This window comes from Myotis myotis, unplaced genomic scaffold, assembly GCF_014108235.1.
Source record: "Myotis myotis isolate mMyoMyo1 unplaced genomic scaffold, mMyoMyo1.p scaffold_m19_p_4, whole genome shotgun sequence".
NCBI classification, from domain to species: domain Eukaryota; kingdom Metazoa; phylum Chordata; class Mammalia; order Chiroptera; family Vespertilionidae; genus Myotis; species Myotis myotis.
Genome location: NW_023416346.1, coordinates 11925838 through 11946220, shown reverse-complemented (window position 1 = coordinate 11946220; position 20383 = coordinate 11925838). Strand labels below are relative to the sequence as shown.

Below are 20383 nucleotides of genomic sequence, written 5' to 3'. Positions count from 1 at the left end.
ATGGAGAAAAGGATGAAGCTAGAGAGACTTTAGTGGGACAGTTCTGTGAGGCTAGAGATGCAAAACGGAGAGAGAGTCTCTGGGGTCACAAGAGCACGTGGAGAAACCTAGGGAAGGTCCGGAGCCCTGAGAGGAGCAGAGGAGTTGGAATGGAAAGGAGAGGGATCTGAGACTAACAAATACCCATCCACGGTAGTGACAGCGCACTAACTTCTGTTTGGTTGGAGCTGTCATTTAAATGGAGCGAGGGAGCAGACAAAAAACCTGTAAATAGCTAGCATATCAGATGGGGCCGAGCATCCTGGATCCAAGGGAAGTGCAGCAGGGGTAGGGATTACTAGTTGAAAGAGATGGTCCAGGGCGGCCATGATGCTGACATTTGAGAATTTTGGAAAAGGCGAGGGAGTGAGCAATGTACCTATTTAGGCACAGGCCCACTGAGCACTTGAGGAAGAGGGAGCAGCAAGTGCTAAGACCCTGAGGCAGGCATGTGCCCGGGATGTTCAAGGGGCAGCAAGGAGGCCAGAGCACCCAGAGTGGTTGGAGGGAGAGTAGGAGGTGAAGGGGGGCCAAAGTGGACAGGCCAGTGCAAGACCTTGGACTCTACTTGGCACAAGATAGAAAGACTTGGTTCTTGGCAGAGAGTAATGAACAGGCTCTCCCATGGCAGCTGTGTTGAGAATGGCTATGGAGGAGCAGGGAGGCCACTGCAGTGATGGAAGGGAGAGGAGTTTGTGACCAGGCCGAGATGGTGGCAGTGGGAGGATGAGTAAGTTCAGTGGGCCTTAAGAACCCGTATTCTCCAAAAAGGTTGAACATTTTCATTTGTGCATGTGTGGATAAAAGGCCTTGTGAAATGGCAAGGTTCATGCTTAGGTTTTCTGCTTTGCTCTTGGGCCCTATGTAGTCTGCAAAGTGGAGGAAAAGCCTCCCTCTATTTTCCCAAAGCTCCAGTTGCCCTTGCCATGTTGCGTTGAATACCTATGGTTCCCCTGTCTGTGATCTGAGATTTGGGGTGCATGTGGGTGTAGTGAAGAGGAAGTCACACCACAGGGTGGGAGGGGACATTCGGAGGAGCAGCCTGTTCTCAGTGCCAAAAGTTGGCCTGTTACTCAACTTCCTGATACCTGTGGCCTTCATGGGCACCGAGGTTCATTTGGTTCCTTCTCTTACAGCGACTGGCATTTGTTGATGTGGCAATCGGATGGTATGGACCAGGACTGGGGACTGCGTGTGGGATGGCATATACTGGCAAGTACTTTGACAATGCCAGGTAAGTTGCTTACCCAGAAACCACTTAACTGTCACCATACAACACCAGGCACTTTGGCTTTATCTAATCAAAGGTTTCTTTTTCTGAAGTGGTTCCACCTTTCTGAAGTCGGGCATATCAGTGCCTTTCTTACAGGGGCATGTGCCCAGATGCTGCTGAAATGGGAGCAAGGTGGAGGCTGGTGGCTGTGGGGGGCGGGGTGTTGTCCCAGGGTTGGCTATGGTTATGTGCATGTTCAGAGCCCCTCAGTTCCTGGTTCCAGCCCGGGTGGTCCTTCTGGAGGCATTTCATGCTTCCTCCACTACTCAGGCAGCTGCCCCGCTCCATTTCCCGTAAGTCTGTTGACATTTTTCATCTTTCATTATTGCCTCTATTAGTCCCTATCCTACATTTAATCACTTTTTAAAACATAACAGCATTTATGGGGTCTGGGTTGTGTTTTATTGATATAAATGTTTCATGTTTCTGCTGCGGAGGAGTTTACCATTTGCAACAGAACATATGCTGCTGAGGTAGAATGTTTTGATTGTTATGATTATTGTAAATAAATTTGTAAGATCAGAAGTAGAAGGTGGCAATGCTTAAAATGGAGCTTACCAAAAAGCTGTATATGTAAATGTTTGGGTGTTTAAGGGAGCAGCTTTCTTCCCATCCCCTCTTGTTTGTTGAGTCCAGAGAAGTGGCAGAACCTAGAAATAGCCTTTACAGCTAGAATGAGAAAACTAGCCAAAGGTGGTGAACCCCATCTCATGAGACCTCAGCTTTTAAAGCTGCGTTTCCTCAGCTGTCGAGTTTGAACAGGGTGGACAAGGAAAATAGTCTTAGGAACTTGATGCTCTGAAGCAGCTGCCTCCGTCTGTTCCTTTGCTTCTCTCCATGAAATGTATTTGCTTGAGTGGCCCTGAAGAGACCCAAGCAGAGTCCTAAACAACTTTTCGCTTGCCCCAGCTACCGGGTGTTCTGCCTTTTGGGAGATGGTGAGTCTTGGGAAGGCTCCGTTTGGGAGGCATTGACCTTCGGGTCTCACTACAATCTGGATAATCTCATGGCCATCTTCGACGTCAACCGCCTGGGCCACAGTGGCGTCTTGCCCATTGAGAACTGCATAGAGATCTATCAGAAGCGCTGCGAAGCCTTTGGGTAACTATCCTTCTTATCTTATGTCACCTCTTTTCTGCCCCATCCCCCCTTCACCTTGTAACCTGGCCTCCTCCTTGCTTGATAGGTGGAACACTTATGTGGTGGATGGCCGTGATGTGGAGGCGCTTTGCGACGTGTTCTGGCAAGCAGCTCAAGTGAAGAACAAGCCCACTGCTATCATTGCCAAGACCTTCAAGGGCCGTGGCATTCCAAGTAAACAAGTGTTTCTTTTCAGCTTGGGGTTATTAAAAACATGTGTCTGCACAGAAGACAAGGCAGGAGACTCAGGCTGGCCAGGCAGACAACTGACTTAGTGCACAATGGCTATGCATGAAATATGTGTGGAGGCTCTTCCTCTCCTTGGCTCTTACAGATAGCATGTCTGGTTAGGGTGGAAGGGGAAGCCCAGACCCCCAGCAAGTGAGCAGTGATTTTCTGCATACACAAGAAAGTAGCTAGGAGGATAGTCCAGTTAGAGGACTGGCAGAGAATGAATCTCCACAGGAGTGCAGAGTGAGAAGGTGCTGCTACCTACATGAGCAGATATGTAAATAAGGGTGTACACAGACACACACACACACACACCCATGTTTGCCTCTGTCCACACTGTCAGGGAAAACACAGGCAACTAGTAAAATGGTGCCTCTAGGAAAGGTAGCTGTGTAACAGAGCCTGGGGAAGGAAGGGTTTTGAAAGTCTTCTTGCAGATGCCAAAGCTGACACCTAAAGTTGTTCTCTCAACCTAAAGTTATTCCTCTCAAATATAAATAGTTGTAAAGAGTATGATTCCTGGTGTGTTCTGACATCAAAATTTTGTAATAAAACTGTTCTATAACTCCTCCCCAAAATACAGTCTTACTCTGGTATCCCCAGTTCAGGAAATGACCGCCTGACCAATTTGCTTCTGGCAGAAACCTGGGTATCATCCTTGCCTCTGACTCTTCCCTTATTTGCCCCCTACACACATACCTAGTCCACCATCAATTCTGATTTCTGCCCCTAAAGTATATCTCAGATCTGTTTGCTCCTCTCCATCTCTCCCTAACTGCTGTCTCCACACGCCAGTCCCCACAGGGCTGCTATGGTGATCTTTCTTTTCTACAACACAGGCCTGACCAGTCACCTCCCCCACTCCAACCCTTCAGTGGTTTCCCATCTTGCTTTGGAAAAATCTCAAAACTCCTTATATGAATGGGATCCTCCATGGTCTTCCCTACCTGTCTCTCCAGCCTCATCTCCCTCACTCTCCCCAGCACATGGACCAGTGGCCCCCTCAAGAGCCTCTGGGCCTTTTGTTCAGGTTGTTCTTTGGGAGTGCAATACCATCTCAGGCTGTGCCATGTTTTTACTCCTGTGAATCCTTGGCTGACATCTTTTCCATCAGAATATCTTAAATATTTATGGAATAAACATTTTTTTCCTTTGGTCGCAGGCGTTGAGGATACAGAAAATTGGCATGGAAAGCCAATGCCAACAGAAAGAGCAGATGCAATTATTAAACTAATTGAGAGCCAGATAGAGACCAACCAGCAGCTCACACCAAAATGCCCTGTTGAAGACTCTCCTTATGTCAACACCACCAATGTAGAGATGACCTCTCTGCCTGTTTATGAAGTCGGTGACAAGGTAAGCAAACTGCTTGGTTCTCTGCTTTTCTTTCTAAATACATGGGACTCTTTATTTACTCAGATATCCATGGATGAACCAACTGTTAGGTGGTGTGACACCTAATAAAGGTTATAAGCAATGAGGATGGGTTTACCAATTTTCTTTTACTATGTCTGATATTTAGTCTTTGATTTCAAACTTATACCTGAATTTTCTTATCGGTCATTTGCTACTTATTAGTGCCCAGCGTTGTGTAGGTTTTGTTTGTTTCCTAAATTCAGTTTGTGAGTTGGCAGTCCACTGTGCATGAAGAAATTCTGTGTCTGCTCTAAGAATGGGGGCCTGGCTGGGCTGATCTTTTGAACTTTCTGGATTACACAAGGAACCACGCCAATTAAAAAGACCAACTCTTGCCCTGACCGGTTTGGCTCAGTGGATAGAGCGTCGACCTGTGGACTGAAGGGTCCAGGTTCAATTCCAGTCAAGGGCCAACAGGTCATCAGTTTGATTCCCGGTCAAGGCACTTGCCCAGCTTGTGGGTTGGATCCCAGGTTGGGATGCATGCAGGAGGCAACCAGTTGTTTTTTTCTCTCTCCCTCTCCCCTCCTCTTTCTCAAATTAATAAAAACAAAACTAGACCAAAGGAAAAACTATATAGATCAACCTCACTTATGAACATTAGTGTGAAAATTCTAAATAAAACAGTCACCGATTTCAACTCCCATTAGTATACAAAGTATATGCAAATTAGTAATTAGGATGATTCATCAGTATTAAAGAGGAGGAAATTATTATTTTGATGCATGGGAAACAAAAGCAATTCATAAAATTTATTCATTCCTGTTGTGTGTTTAAAAAACAACCACTGCCCTAACCAGTTTGGCTCAGTGGATAGAGTGTCGGCCTATGGACTGAAGGGTCCCAGGTTCGATTCCGGTCAAGGGCATGTACCTTGGTTACGGGCACATCCCCAATAGGGAGTGTGCAGGAGGCAGCTGATCGATGTTTCTCTCTCACCGATGTTTCTAACTCTCTATCCCTCACCCTTCCTCTCTGTAAAAAATCAATAAAATATATTTAAAAAAAAAAAAAAACAACCACCACCTCTTAGCCCTGGCCAGTGTGGGTCAGTTGATTGGACATTGCCTGGAGACCCCTTGGTTTGCAGGCTGATGCTCCAACCACTGAGCAACCCGGCCAGGGCTTAAGGTCTACATTTTAATGTTCATAGCTGAAAAGTCACAGAGGCATTTACATTTGGGGAAATTAAACGTTTTTTATCCTCACCTGAGGATATGTTTTTATTGGTTTTTTAGAGAGAGCAGGAAGGAAAGAGGAACATCAACTGGTTGCCTTCTGTATGCACTCGGACCAGGAATCAAACACACAACCTTTTTGGTGCACGGGTTTACGCTCCAACCAACTGAGCCAAATGGCTAGCGCAAGGGAAATGTAATTTTTTTAACGATACAAATGGTACAGAAGAATAAGTTTATTTTTGAGAAATTGATACCTAAATGAGGCAAATATGCATTTAAGATTTGCTAGCAACCCATTTTTATGACCCTAAAGGAAATTATTGGTGAATCGCAAATTTGCTTTCTTCATTTATATAGAATACAATTTGTAATTCTACAAAATGTTCACCTCCTTTCTAAATTCAGTCTAAGAAACTCTACTGTTTGACTTTTCCAGGTAGCTACCCGCAAAGCATGTGGTTTGGCTCTGGCTAAGCTAGGCCATGCCAATGATAGAGTCATTGTGCTGGACGGTGACACCAAGAACTCCACCTTCTCTGAGATATTCAAGAAAGAGCACCCTGAACGCTTCATTGAGTGCTTTATTGCCGAGCAAAACATGGTGTGTATGCTGTGGGCATCCCTCTTGGGTCTTCTCATTGATTAGCAGTGGCCCACTGGACACATGAGTCCTGGCCCACATTACAGTTTTTCTTTCCATGGGCGGGGCGGGGGGGGGGGTCTCCAGGGAAACTGGTAGAGAGTAGCTGGGCAGAGTCTAAGGGGTAGTTTCCAGGACTGCTGGGAGGAACATGGTAGACTGCCCAGCACCCTGTCCCGATAGGTCGCAGCCATCTAACCCCAAGGCTCCAAGCCCAAAACATCCTGAGTTCCCTAGTAGCTCTAGGTGGTCCTGCCCTTTTTGCCCTGCTTACAATTAAGCAATCCTACAGCCACCCTGAGGCTAGTAGGTTGAGAAGGCTACAAGATACAGTGATTTCTCTCTTTCTTCACCTAATATATCCTAGATACTCAAATGTTGTGCCAATTGCAGCCTCAAGAAGGCCAATAGAGAGCTGTGGTCTTGGGTCAAGTTGTTTGCTTATCTGTGCTTCATTTCTCCCTGGAGTGATATTAACGCAGGGAGTCTCTTTTAGATGGGTGCACACCCTCTCCTTAAAGAGAGAAAGGAGTTAATGCTAGTAAAAGCCTTGACTTCTGAGGTGCTGTGCCAGTAGAGGACAATGCACACCTGTCTTCACATTGTAGAGGCCAAAAACAGCACTGGCCAGAAAACTACGGGCCAGCAGGCCGCGCATGACCACCAGAGAGATTTTATTTGGAACAAGTAGTATTTACAAATTTTGTAATTAGTTGCAGGCTTTTAGAAACCAGATTTTATATAGAATCTGAACTTCTGGATTCTCTTCAAGAATGGGAAAGTTGGCAACACTAGGATAGCATTTCCTCCTGCCACCAGTCAGCTGGAGCCATTTAGATGGGCTGTACCCCTGCCTCCCACCAGCCTGCTCATTCACTCATGGTGCTTCCCTGGCCCTGTCAGTGTTGGAATTTAAGGCCCCCTGTTCAGTAAAGTAGGTCATCACAATTGTAAGAATATGTACATTTTTTTTTCTGTGAGTCTCATTAAGCAATTTCCATTTTGAGTGGAAAAAATATAATCCACTATTTTCTGAACTGAGCCTCCTATCACAAAGCTTGCTCCCCAACTCATTGATGATCCCTTCAGTCACCAGTCATATGCTCTGTGCCTACTAATGTGTTCTTAGAGTTGGAAGAAGTACTAAAGAAGCAGCCAGCAGGTAGTAACCAGTACCATGGTGAAACAAGTGGGTAGTGGGAGTGTGACTAGCACCAGTCAGGGATAGCTTCAGAAGAGGTGACCTTTAAAGCTGAGACTTAAGTGACAAGGAGTCAGTCATGCACAGCTCTGAGAGGTGGCATTCCCAGCAGAGGGCACAGCTATCTCTGATAGGCTCAAAGTTGAGATGTTTGTGGGGCAGAAAAAAGGACAGAGTGGCAGAAGCATGGTGACTATTAGAACAAAATTGGTTCAGAAAGGTCACCAAGGGGCAAATTATACAGGGCTTTCGCAGGCCACAACCTCATGCGAGTTCCCAGTAGGGGGCAAATGAGGAAGGGTGTGACCGAGCTCCAGGACTCAGTCCAGTGTCCTTAGGGAAGAGGTGTGCACCATCCACAGATCTAGCAGGAGCAGCAGCAGCCAGTGGGAAGGGGCATTGTCCTATGCAATGCTGCTGAGGCCAGATACAATGAAATGGAGGTCAGGCAAACTCTTGCATTTGGCACCTTCAAAGTCCCTTATAGGCATGGTAGCCTAGAAGAAGGACGTTAGGCAGAGAGTGGGGACAGGGAGAGAAGTTGTGAAGCTGGAGATGGGAGGGTGAAGATGGAAGATAGCAGCACATACTCAAATGATGAGTAAACCCAAGAGAAGGAGAAACTGAATACGGAGGGGAGTGGATAATTCCATAGTCAGAGATGCCCTTGAGAAAGGAAGAGAAGGATGAGATATTCAGCATGGTGAGCAGGCCCCATGTCTCCCAGCAACACAGTGGAGAGGCCGGTCAAGGGGCAGATGGGGGAGCCTCCATTGTTCACCTCTTACCCCCTAGGAGGTGTGAGGTAAGGGCACCAGGAAGAAAGGTGTACAGAAGGTAGGGAAGGACACCCACGAGGACTGAGGGGATGGCCATGGGTGTCCCAAGCTTTGCCTTTTTGCGTTTGAAGAGCCAGGCCACCACCACAATTCCTCTGGTTTCTGGCAGTGTTCAGGGGACACTGGGTTTGCCAGGTTTGGGGTTTCCCTGGGTATGTGCCTGGGGTTGGGTATACAGAACAGGGTGTTATCCGGGGACCATGCATTACTGGTTAAGGGGAAAGGGGGGCAGCTAGGGGTGATGGGGGCCTTGTCCAGAGGTATTCTGATTCACTTTCTTGGTGTTAACAGGTGAACGTGGCGCTGGGATGCGCCATTCGTGGTCGGACCATTCCTTTTGTTAGCACCTTCGCTGCCTTTTTGACCCGAGCATTTGAGCAGATCCGTATTGGAAGCATCACTGAATCCAACATCAACCTTATTGGGTCCCACTGTGGGGTATCCATTGGTATGAGTTCTCAATGCCATCATCTTGATAGCCTTTCTAGTTGACAGAGAAAGATTATTAATCTAAACGGTTAAATTGCCAATGTATGTAGGGTTTCATAGTGTTTGATTATTTGTAACCACTTAAAAAACAAATGCTTTAAAAGTTCCAGGATACTCTGGGTAACAGAGCGAATCTCTTGATATTATTGTAAAATGCCCAGTCTTGCCGTCAGTGAGAAGACGTAGTCTGTCCTGAGTGCATCTTTAATGTCTAGCCACATACTAGGTATGAATAGGGCCACCCCAGCATTACAGAGTTCCTTTCTGCTCTTGGTGTGGTCATGGCACAGGGGAGCGAGGAGCACAGCCTGTACAGGCTTTGCCTGGGTGGAGCAGCCTGGTGGGATGGAATGGAAGCTGGGAGAATCCTGATGCTAGGGAGTGAGGCCAAGAAAGATACCACTCTCAGGGCATTAACCTGGCAGGACATGCTAAATGGAAACAATGGGAAATGGGGAAGCCAGGAAGAGGGTTGAAATATGGTGTGCATTAGCAGTGGATGGAAGATAAGAGTGAATCTGAAAAAGTCTGAAGAAAGAAGTCACATTGCTGACAGATGGAGGAGTTCAAATTGCCTGGGAAACGTCAGGGAATCATGGTCATGAGTGACAGAAATGAGGACTTGGGAAAGATGGAGGTGCCTGATGTACTGTGGTGGGGCAGGACCCCTAGGTAGATATGACAGCTTACAATTGCTGCTAGAATGCCAGAAGTGAGCATTTTGGAGTTATTTCTGGGACTCCCTGGGAGAGCTAGACTGGCCAAGAAGTCTCTGGATGGGACACATGCAAGGGGGTGGGGAGTGAAGTGAGGAGAGCCAACAGCATGTCAGGGTTGGCCTGGGCAGAGGGCCTGGTAGGGATTTGGGGGTCTTTGCCTGGAGCTAGGTATAGTGAAAGTTTCAAAATAAGTCAGCAATGTGAAGTGGCTCTAGGGCCAACCCAGAAGAGCTGGGAGTTCTGAGGTTAGACACTTACCCCAGGCAAGGCAGTGTGCATAGTGACAGTCCCCTTCCCAGCTCGAAGAGGCAGGCCACCCTAGTATACATTGGGCTTTCTCTTTTCATGGTGTTTCTGATCAGAAACTCTGTTCCCAGACAAACCCTGAGGTCTCCTTAGTTACAATAGCACCCCAAGGGTGCCCCCAGTATGTTATGCTCAGCTACCTTGAGGCCTTAAGAAGTGAGTAAGACCACTTCAATCTAAAAACCTGTCTCTTGATGGAGAAGATAGAAGAGCAGAGAAGAAAAGACAAAGCTGAGAGGACCCTCTTAAGGAGAAAGGGGACAGGGACAGACACTTGATGGGGCCTCAGCCACCTGTGCTCAAGAAGAACATGAAGTCACCTTGGACAGCAGTAGCAGTGCCCAGTGATCAAGTGCCAGAGGTTGGCAAGGGTCAGGGCCAAGAAGAGATCACTGGTTGATCTGGAAGGTCAATTAGTCAAACCTCGAGTGTCACAGTGATGTCTTGAGGGAGATAGATGTGTGACAGCTCATTATAATTATGAGGCATTATATTGACATACGAATTGGATAGTTTTGCAGGCTCTGCTACAGTTGTGGCCACCTTTCTCCCCCGCCCCCAGATGTCAATAAGAGCTGTTGCTTATCCAGCCGAGGAAGCGGTCCTAGCTTCTTGGTCTGTCTCATGCTTTTGTTGGGCTGTGGCTTTGTTTTCTCAGGTGAAGATGGCCCCTCCCAGATGGCCGTGGAGGATTTGGCCATGTTCCGAGCGGTTCCCAACTGCACCGTTTTCTATCCAAGTGATGCCGTCTCCACAGAGTATGCTGTGTTCCTGGCGGCCAATACCCAGGTATTTTTAGGGACCACTGGTTCGGACAGAAAATGCTTGTGAGCTCTGCTACTAGTTTGGTACTGGTGGTTGGATTTTTCCCATTTTCTCTCAGCATAAAGGTAATAGACACTCATTATAGAAAATTGGGTTGTAAGATTCCTTTTAAAAATAGAACCATTACCCAATAAAGGTGTTAAGCACATAAAACATGAACACATTCAAAGACAAATAGTGCAGAGGGGTGCTGAACACCACCTGATGGCCCAGGACTTGGCAAGAAGAGGGAGCCTGGGGCTCTGAGTCAGGGAGCTTTCGGCAGGGCCCAAGGAGTGGGCTCCAGCAGTGAGCCATCTTGTGCTGGCCTTAGACATACCCCATGCCACCACCTGTGACATCCAGAAAGCCGGAGAGTGGCCTGTGAGACTTCACTGCAGACAAACCCTAAGGTCCCCAACCTGGCTCCACCCTCAGAAACAGTGCAGATGGGCAAGAGTGTGGCTTCTGCCCCACTTTTCCCTCTTAAAGTCTCACACAAGGGCATCAGATGAACACAACCTAATTCCTGCCCAGAATCCAGTTACAGGGGCATCTGGGGGATGTAGTTTTCACCTTTCCAACCATTCCAACTGTCACCAGACTCACTACCCAGCCCTGCACCCGACCGTACCTCTGCACCGGTGACTCTGGGCACAGTTGGTAGATTGTGGAAAATCCGTTCTAAGCATGTGCAATGTGTTAGAGACATTTCTTTCTTTAATGTTTTTATTGATTTCAGAGAGAAGAAGAGGAGGAGAGGGAGGGAAAGAGAAAAACATCAATGATGAGAAAGAATCATCAATCGGCTGCCTCCTGCACGCCCCCCACTGGAGATCGAGCCCACAACCCAGGCACATGCCCTGACTGGGAATCGAGCTGTGACCTCCTGGTTCAGGGGTTGACACTGAACCACACGAGCTGGGCTTGACCTTTTTTTTCCCTTAACCTAAGTGGGCTCAAAGTTTATGTATGTTCTATACTTGATTTTTTACTTACTATATCCTAGAAATTGTTTTATGCCTGTGTATATACATAGTGATCTCGTGCTAGAGGATCCCATTTCTAGGAAGATCAAGAGAGGTAAAACAAAGCTGTGGTCACAGAAATCAGAACAGAGATTGTTGCTTGGGTACAGGAGAGGGGCACATGAATGCAAGCTGGACTCAGGTGATGGTTATGTGCTGTATACCTTTGTTAGAATTTGTGGATCGCTCCACTGAGGTAAATTTTACCTCAATAAAGACACTGAATATAATTGATTTATAACATTGGGATGAATGAGCAGAAGCTATGTTTCTAAATTAATATATTAGTTTATAATGTATGATTTAAATACGTGTGTGGTCCTAGCTGGTTTGGCTCAGTGGATAGAGCATCTGCCTGTGGCCTTGAAGGGTCCCAGGTTCAATTCTGATCAAGGACACATGCCCGGGTTGCAGGCTCAATCTCCAGTAGGGGGTGTGCAGGAAGCAGCTGATAATGATTCGCTCTCATCATTGATGTTTCTATCTATCTGTCCCTCTCCCTTCCTCTCTGAAATCAATAAAAATATATATTTTTTTTAAAGATATGTGTGTAAATTAAATACTTTAGACATTTGGATATTTATACTTCTGTTTGTGTTGATAAAAATGTATTTACATCTTACTGGGGAAATACTGAGTCACTTTATATTCCAGTGTTTAAGGTATTTCTAAGGTTGAATCATTACAAGCTATTATGGAAAAAATTAATTGTATTAACATTGTGTTCTGACCTTTCTATTTAACATGAGCCAGTGCTCCTGCCCTAAATTTATGTTCTGTGTGTGGGGACAGAACAGGTCAGCGTTTATTTGAGAAAGATTTTTAAATCAGTGAATGTGGAAACATGCAAAGCTTGTCACTAAATGCGTCGCCAGGGTTCTGCATAAGCTTTTGGCTGGCTCAGTAGTAACCTGACCAGGTGGTAGCTGACCTGTTTGCCAGCGGTTTGCCCTTGCTCCAAAATGTGTGATTTATTTTAGTAAAAGAACTACTCAGTCCTCCTCCTCCTCCTCCTTCCCTGCCTTTGTTTAAAGGTTTATTAGTTGGAAATTGAGTTAGACTTTCTAATAGTTCTGGTTTCTGTTTATACCCTAGGGGCTATGCTACATTCGGATCAGTCGTCCTGAAACTGATGTTATTTACGCTCCAACAGAAATTTTTGAGATTGGAAAGGCCAAGGTAAGCCCTTAAGTTCTCCAGTGTTCTCTATGTCATTTCATGTGCAGATAACTATTCTAAAACTAGCACTAGGTATCCTCACAGTCAAGGCTTCATCCTTTCTTTGTTCTAGTTCTTAAAAAATCAGTTGTGACCTTTACCTGCTTTTCCTCCAGAAGGAACATTTTACCAATATCAGCCAGAATTGAACTTGTCTCCTTTCTGAATGGAGTCTCTCTTTGTTGAATTTTAAAAGATAAAGCAATACAACCTGAAGGTACTTGAGTTGCTTGGCTATAACATCACACAGCCTCAAGCTAAACAAAATAATAGAACCTATTATTTCAAAGGAATAACAGATCTATGAGGTTCTGGCTTTGCATCCTCAAGGCCAGGAATAAAAGGAAATGGGAACCATCTTGCTGCTGGCAATTGTGTGGCCCTGAGATGGTTTTTGCACATTGGATGGGGCCTTCACCTGCAGACCTGCTGATAAAGGCTAGCATCCTAGGCACTTTCTATCTCCTGCATCCTCACTAAAGCCCTAGAAGCACACATTGTTTGCAGCCCTGTTTTATAGATGAGGATCAGAGAAGGTGAGCAGCAAGAGATCATACTGCATAGGACAGTTTTATGCCCTACTCTTATATGCCTTTTAGAAAATCATTAATACTCCTCTTGACATGTTAAGTGTCATGTCAGTCACCGGTGACTGACACTATACTTTCCGTTTGGACCTCATCAGTGTCCGGCCGCCAGCATATCGGTGAAAGCAGATATTGCGGGTTAAACGGAAAGGAAGACAAAACAGGCTTGGCGCTTAACGCTTTAAATATGTGAAAGACCAGTAGCCATTCTTGAAGGAGCAACAGGTGACATCCTACTTGGCTGCTAAGGGCTAGGCTGCTCCAGAATTTATAGTTGCTAGTGCTCAGAATGACTGACTGAGCACTGAGTGGCTTTTAGTGCATTATATCCCGAACAGTCTATGCCTGCCACTAGGTAGCAGCCAGCACTGGGTGGAAAAGCTGCAGTATTCACCTTCAGTGTCCTATTATCCTCTGTACTCCCACATTTAAACTCAAGTATGTTTTCCTCTGGGATGTGAGGGTTTCAATGATAGTCAACGGTCTACAGAGCTTTCTCTTAACTCTCCAGTCAGTCTTTTTCCCCCCTAATATTTCCCCTACCCTAACAAAGTTAGTTTCCTAATAGTAAAGTATGTGAGTTAAAATGTGTATGATAATATGCATGCTATGGATAACTCAAGGGCTGAGTTTTACAAAAGAGACATAAGGGGAGTGAGTGTGTGTGTGTGTGTGTGATTTTATATATATATAGGCTAGGATATTCTCAGAATAGAGTGGCTTAGAAGCCCTGACTATACTCTCATATAGGAAAACCTATAAAGATGGCTGGAATGAATATTAATTCCATATGCCTTTGGTTGGGGAGCTTTGAGGAAATCAAACTCTGAGAAAGGCCAAGGGCCCTGTCTTTGCTTGCAGAATAGCAAGTGATTGAGAGCATCGGCTTGACATCAGATGGGCCTGGTTGCTGTCTCAACCCTAGGCAAATTCCTCCTGCTCTGAGATTTGCTTTCCTTGGCTGCAGAATGGGCCACAGCACACTCACGGCATGCAAGGGGCTTGGCACAGAGCGTATACATAATGTCCTCAAACGGTCCCTGTTAACATGTTCACCAGTGGAGTTCAATCTGTTTTTGCTCACCCAGCAAGATGTCCAAGCAGTCTAGAGATGGTGCCTTTCCAGACCCCTTAGTGGGTATGAGTCCATCCTCTGGCTGAATATGAGCCATACAACTCACTTCTGACCCCTCTGTCTTTTATTTTTTTTCCCCCCTCTTGTCTTTTAGATCCCTATTTGATACCCACTTTCTTGGTTAAAGGGTCCTTTTGTATTGTGTAAGAACTTAGTAATTTGGCACTGGAAATCATGAGTAAAGGTCGATGAATTTGTAAAACAAATATGAAGTGGGGGTTATCAAAAAGAACGTGTCATTTTTCAGTGCTTTGATTCAGCCTTTTTTATAGTGAATTATTAATGAGTGAAACTGGGGAAGAGCAAAAGGTGAGGGAAGAGCGGTGTGTTAGAGTGTCTTCCACCTTGAGATGTGCTCTGAACATAGTAACCACAGCATTTTTGTTTTGCGGGTGCAATACCAGGTCATTCGCCAGAGTGTCGATGACAAGGTCACAGTTATTGGAGCCGGAGTTACTCTGCATGAAATTTTACTGGCTGCTGATGAACTTTCCAAACAAGGTCAGTTCGTTGTTAAATGTTGAAGTTCCAGCTGGGGAAAGGTGGGACTTGGGCTGCCTCATGTGCCCCAATTGGTGGTCTTATCCTAAGTCTGCCTCATATACTAACCTGGTTATTGCTGTTCTCCAGATACTCCAATCCGCGTCATTGACCTGTTTACCGTTAAACCCCTGGATGCTGACACCATCATCGCCCATGCGAAATGCACTGGTGGCCGAATTATTACCGTGGAGGATCACCACCCAGAAGGTATGTCTTTTCAGAGTCTGCTTTGGCAGGACATGTTTGATTGGAGGCACCCCGTACTCCTGGGCATCACCAACTACTTAACCTGTATTGCTGCTCTTCACAAGTATATCAGTTTAAGAGTCTCATGGCCACCTACTCATTTGTGTATCCCCAGCACAATGTACAGTGCTTGGCCCCTCGGTGGCACAGGACCCACAAAGACAGGTCAGGGATGGAGAACCCCAGTCCTTAGGCTCCCTCCATTCCTCCTTCCCTCCGTCCCTCCCACCCATGAGGGACCTGCCAAATACTCTCCCCTCTTCAGCAGTGAAAAATGCATCACTACAGACCCAGGGAACCCACCTGAGACCCAGCACCCTGGGTTTTATTGGGGGTTGGTCATGTGAGCCCCGCCCCCACCCCCCACCCCCGGGCCAAACATGTACCAAATTTCCCAACTCCTAGGACTATTACAGAAACAGTCCAGGTGCAGGGAACACCGTTATGAGTAGGGGAAATGTCATGTTGGCCGAGGGGACTTGCACCAGCCCATTGCCCAGGTGCCACCTGAGGGCCAACCTTGCAAGTGGCCCTTCTGAAGCTGGTCACCTCAGGCCTGCCAGTTGCCCTTTTCTTTACAATTCATTTGTTGATTTTAATCGTTTGGGGGATCCTGGCAGCTTTGAGTATCTGAGTTCCACAGTCCCCTGTATCCATGGAGCCCTGGATGAGAGCCCCTAGTGTAGGTGGGGCTGGGAGCAATTTTGGAACCTACAATGTAGAATGGGAACTTCTGGGCAGTCGGGAATGACTGCTTCCGGGAATCAGTACTAGTGAAAAATCTTTCTCCTGGGAACCAGCAAATTCAAAGGCCTGTATATATATCATGGGGCATTGAGGTTGACTATCCATTTCCAGAACAGAGCCTGACTTCCCTTGCTTCCCCAGGTGGCATCGGGGAGGCTGTGTGTGCCGCTGTTTCCATGGAGCCCAACATCCTGGTGCACAGCCTGGCCGTGCAAGGAGTTCCTCGAAGTGGAAAACCGAGTGAACTACTGGATATGTTTGGAATCAGTGCCAGACACATTATAGTGTCTGTGAAATGTCTGTTAACTAACTAAAACAGCTGCTGACATCTCTACATTAATACTTACTGACAAACCAGCATTTAAATCTATACTTTTTCTTCTTTCTTGTTAAAACAAATTAACTACCTTCCAGTTAAGCATAGCTACATATACAAGTTTTACTCACATGCTTAAGCAATTAAAATGGGTTTTAAGATTTTAAGTGATAGAATGGCTTACAAAACAAGCACTTAATAGGAAGTTTTATGATAAAACTAACCGATATCTGGTCTGGGGATCAACCTTAAGTAATAGTATCTTAAATGTGCGTGTGTGTTTTCTCATAAGTAAAGAAAATGTGAACTGTAGACTGTAACCGCCTGGGTTGTGCAGCACCACGCTACACACTGCTGTCCCAGGTGGAGAATGTATGTGCTGCCGTCCTACCTGCAGCTTCCTGGGTACTGTGTGACTGCAGAGGCTCTGGAGTTTCATCTCCCCTGTTACGGTGCGTGAGGCAGTAGTGAAAGCTCTTAGACTGTCCTTTGCTGCTTGAGGTGACTCGTCTATGAAGAAAGAATACACAACTAGTTCTAGCATACACACTGCACTCTTGTGAGGTCTCAAATGTCTCATTTGCCCAGTGACCAGATCAAACTGTTAACTCTTTTCTATTCATTTACTTGTTAAAAGTTAATAAAGCATTTCAAAAGCATTTGTGCCTTGTATGTGTGATTTGGTTTTTCCTGGATAAAATCCTCAGTAAGGAAAGCACTTCTATCTATACCAGAAGGAGAAAGGGTACTGAGCAAGAGGTGCACCACTAGAGGACAGTATATGGCCTGAAAAGCCATCCCTGAGCCAACTCCTTATTTCAGCTGTAAGCACATGAATCATGTGGCTAAAATACAAGAAGGAAGTACCAGCCAGATAAAGATGGGCTCAAACTTAAAAACTAAATTTAAAATTGACTGGATGTGTCTTGGTGTGTCATGGTCCTTATTTTTATTGCTTTCATTAACTGGTCATTAGGAGTCTTTGTCCTGGGATGTGAGGTAGGGACTGAAGAACTGGCCTGGCACTCCTGGCACTTCCTTGGGGACCTACTCATTCTGCTCCTGCCCTTTTAAACCGCTGAGCTCATTTCCTGGCCTGTAAAATTAGTATATTTGTTGTGCTTATTTTATAAGATTTCAAGAAAATTGGTTTAATAAAGAATTGATATGATTGATACAAATATCAATTTAAAAATCAAACTTATTAGCAAAAATCAGTTGATAAAGGGTCATTATCGGAAGTTGAGAAAATGCACATACACAAAGATTTTTACCTCAAGCATCTCATACTCCATACAATTTAACCCATTAGGCCGAAACCGGTTTGGCTCAGTGGATAGAGCGTCAGCCTGCGGACTGAGAGGTCCTGGGTTCGATTCCGGTCAAGGGCATGTACCTGGGTTGCGGGCACATTCCCAGTGGGAGATGTGCAGGAGGCAGCTGATCGATGTTTCTCTCCCATCGATGTTTCTAACTCTCTCTCTCCCTTTCTCTCTGTAAAAAATCAATAAAATATATTTTAAAAAAAAACAATTTAACCCATTAAAAGTATACAATTCAGTGGTTTTAGTATATTCAGAGTTGTTAGGCAACCACTACCGCGGTCAATTTTACATTTGCATCACACCAAAAACCCTGCATCGCTTAGTTGCTTCCTACTCACTTTCCCAGCCACTGACAATCACGTATTTTCTGTCTAGGATTTGCCTATTCTGGACATACATATGAATGAAATAGTATGTGGGCTCTTTGTGTCTGGCTTATTTCACTTAGCATAATGCACTTGAGGTTCATCCACATTATAGCATCTGACAACTTCCGTTCTTTTTAAGGCCCTATACTAGTCCATCTGTACAGACCACGTTTTATCCGTTCATCACCTGATGAACATTTGAGTCGTTTTTACTTTGTTTACCATGAATAATGCTAAGAACATTTGTATTCAAGTTTGTCTGTGGATACATAGGGTGTCCCAAAAAATGTATGAACACACTTTGAATAATTATAAAGGCAGTGTTTATTAAAATACATTTCAAAATTGAGCTATCAGCTGTCACAGGGTGTATACATTTTTGGGGGGGACACCCTGTATATTTTCACTTCTCACCTGTATACAAACCTGGGAGTGGAATTACTGGGTCATATGGTAAATGTTACTCTCTTGAGTGTCTGTGTGTGTTCATTTAAACAGTTTTATGATGCGTGAATCAGAATTTCTGACATGAAACCAGAATGTGTAGCTATGTACTAGCACCACAGTTGCTTGAATTCGAGTGTAAACTGCCCCTATCTGGTGAAACCTAAAACAGAAACTGTAGATACCACCCATGATTAAAGTGCCTGGACTCAGGCCCCCTCAAGGTGCTGTGAAAGAACAGTCGGACCTATCTTGTACTAGGCACTGAGAGAAAGTGCCCTGTGGCCAGCTTGGGCCAGTTACAGCTTTTCTGAGTGCAGAGTAGCCAAGGGGTGGGGGAGGACAGGCACACAGTAAACTGGCATAGGCACTGAATGTTCCCTAATTGTTCTGGAGCCATGGACCCTTACCCCTGAGTCTTCAGAAGCTGCCTTGCCGCTCTGAATCCCTTCCATGGAAGAGTGGCACTGGGGGGGGGGGGGGGGGCCGGGGGAGAGTGGCCCGCTGCTTGGCCTTCATCCCCAGGTCGGCTACTTGTTGGGCTGGTGGGGCAGTGACTAGGTAACCCACTTTGCCTGTTTCATCTGTAAAAGGGGATGTCGCTGCTCATGATGGCGATAGTATCTATCTCACAGGCGATAGTATCATAGTATGGCCAAGATTTCAGAAGTGCCATCGACATGAGAATCGCCCTGCCTTCCTGACCGGTTCCTCCTCCCCAGCCCTGGCTTGGCCCTCCGCCTGCCCCAGCCCCTTCCTGGCCTCACTGGGATTGTCCAGGGCTCAGCGGCGGCGAATCGGCCCGCCTTTCCCCTCCCTGGCCGCCCCGCCCCTTCTCTGCAGCCTTGGCTGCTCACATTCCCCTCCGAATCGCCTGTGCTTTTACTGGGGCGCCCTCTACCCACCATTTGACAGCTTCGCGCCGGCCCGCGCCTGGCCTGCCTACCCGGGGCGGGCACGCCAATCCTTCTGTGGGCGGCAGTGCGGGCTACGTCATTGGGCTTTGTTCCGTCACTCATTGGGACTCAGCCAATCAGCGCCGTCAGCGCCAAACTGGGCGTGGAGGGCAACACCAGAGGAGCAACACCCACCGGCTTGTGGCTGGAGCCGAGCTGGTTGCACGCGCCCCGGCATTCCTGGGACTAGCGTTAGGCGGCTACCCTGACCCCAGAAACGAAGCGGATATGGGCACTTGGTTCTAACCGCAGGCTGACCGGCAATGGAGAGCAAAGGGAACGCTCGGGTAGAATGGAGTTGTAAGGGCTAAGGGTGCAGAGAAGAGGAAGGTAGTAGTGGCTGGAAGTGCAGGCAAGGGTGGTGGCGGGGGTGTGCATCCCAGGCCCTCCGGGACTCCTAAAGGGGAAGGAAAGTGATGCAGAGACTCAAAGCTCCGAAGCAAGTGGGGCCTGGCAGCTGAGTTCTCTAGGTAAGACATGCCCACCCACAGGCCGTTCTGGTCTTATTTGCCACAAGAAAGTAAGAGAGGGTACCTTCTATGTCCCCACTGTGATACCGTGCCCTGCCAGGCCATGCTTGGGATCAGAAAAGCGGTGGCCTGGAATTCAGGAATCCTGAAATGGTCCCACGTCCGATTCTCTACTTAATGAGGAGGACAAACAGTTACAGAACACTCGGGAGTAAGGACGCAGGAGTGCCCCAGGGCTGTAGAGGCAGAGATGCAAAAAGATCCCGCCCTTAGTGTATGCCTGTGTCCCTGGAGCATGCTGTGATTGGTCCCTAGTTTGGGGTCTAATGGCAACAGGGGGTGGTTGCAGAGGATTTCAAGGACAGCGGGTGTCTCCTTGCAAGACACCTGCTCAAATGAAGTAATGACACAGCCCTCCAGCAATGGAACACCAGTCCCAAGACACAGGAAAGCAGCCAACTTTCAACAGAAGGGAGGCTCAGAGGCACTGGGGGCTTCCTGGTAGTCCCTTTCAATTGAGGCTAACCAGATGTCCCGATTCCAGGTATCAGGATCCCGCTCCTCTAACCACTCCCCTACCTTCTATCTCTCTCTCTCCCTCTCTCTTCCTCTCTGAATCAATAAAGACAGAGGAAGAGAGAGAAACATGGAGAAAGAGGGAATTCAAATGACATTGGGATTCTGTAACCCACTCAATTAAACATTGTGTTTGATTTTCAGCA

The 20383-nt window shown here is 46.5% G+C and overlaps 1 protein-coding gene across 1 annotated transcript; it reads left to right on the top strand.

Moving 5' to 3' along the window:
• The first annotated feature begins 1101 nt into the window (after positions 1 to 1101).
• On the top strand, positions 1102 to 16750 carry TKTL1 (transketolase like 1). The gene is made up of 11 exons (XM_036304980.1): positions 1102 to 1273; positions 2222 to 2413; positions 2499 to 2626; positions 3846 to 4039; positions 5717 to 5881; positions 8252 to 8408; positions 10133 to 10263; positions 12402 to 12485; positions 14651 to 14747; positions 14877 to 14996; positions 15924 to 16750. The coding sequence occupies exons 1-11, from the start codon at positions 1239 to 1241 to the stop codon at positions 16094 to 16096; spliced, it is 1476 nt and encodes a 491-aa protein (XP_036160873.1). The 5' UTR covers positions 1102 to 1238; the 3' UTR covers positions 16097 to 16750.
• Positions 16751 to 20383: the final 3633 nt, after the last annotated feature.

What these genes read in the sequence shown, in the direction of transcription:
- TKTL1 (XM_036304980.1), top strand. Translation starts at nt 1,239, where the DNA reads ATGGCATATACTGGCAAGTACTTTGACAATGCCAG. An exon ending in TGATGAACTTTCCAAACAAG is followed by an intron (nt 14,748 to 14,876) that starts GTCAGTTCGTTG and finishes GCTGTTCTCCAG; the next exon opens with ATACTCCAATCCGCGTCATT. An exon ending in GGAGGATCACCACCCAGAAG is followed by an intron (nt 14,997 to 15,923) that starts GTATGTCTTTTC and finishes TTGCTTCCCCAG; the next exon opens with GTGGCATCGGGGAGGCTGTG.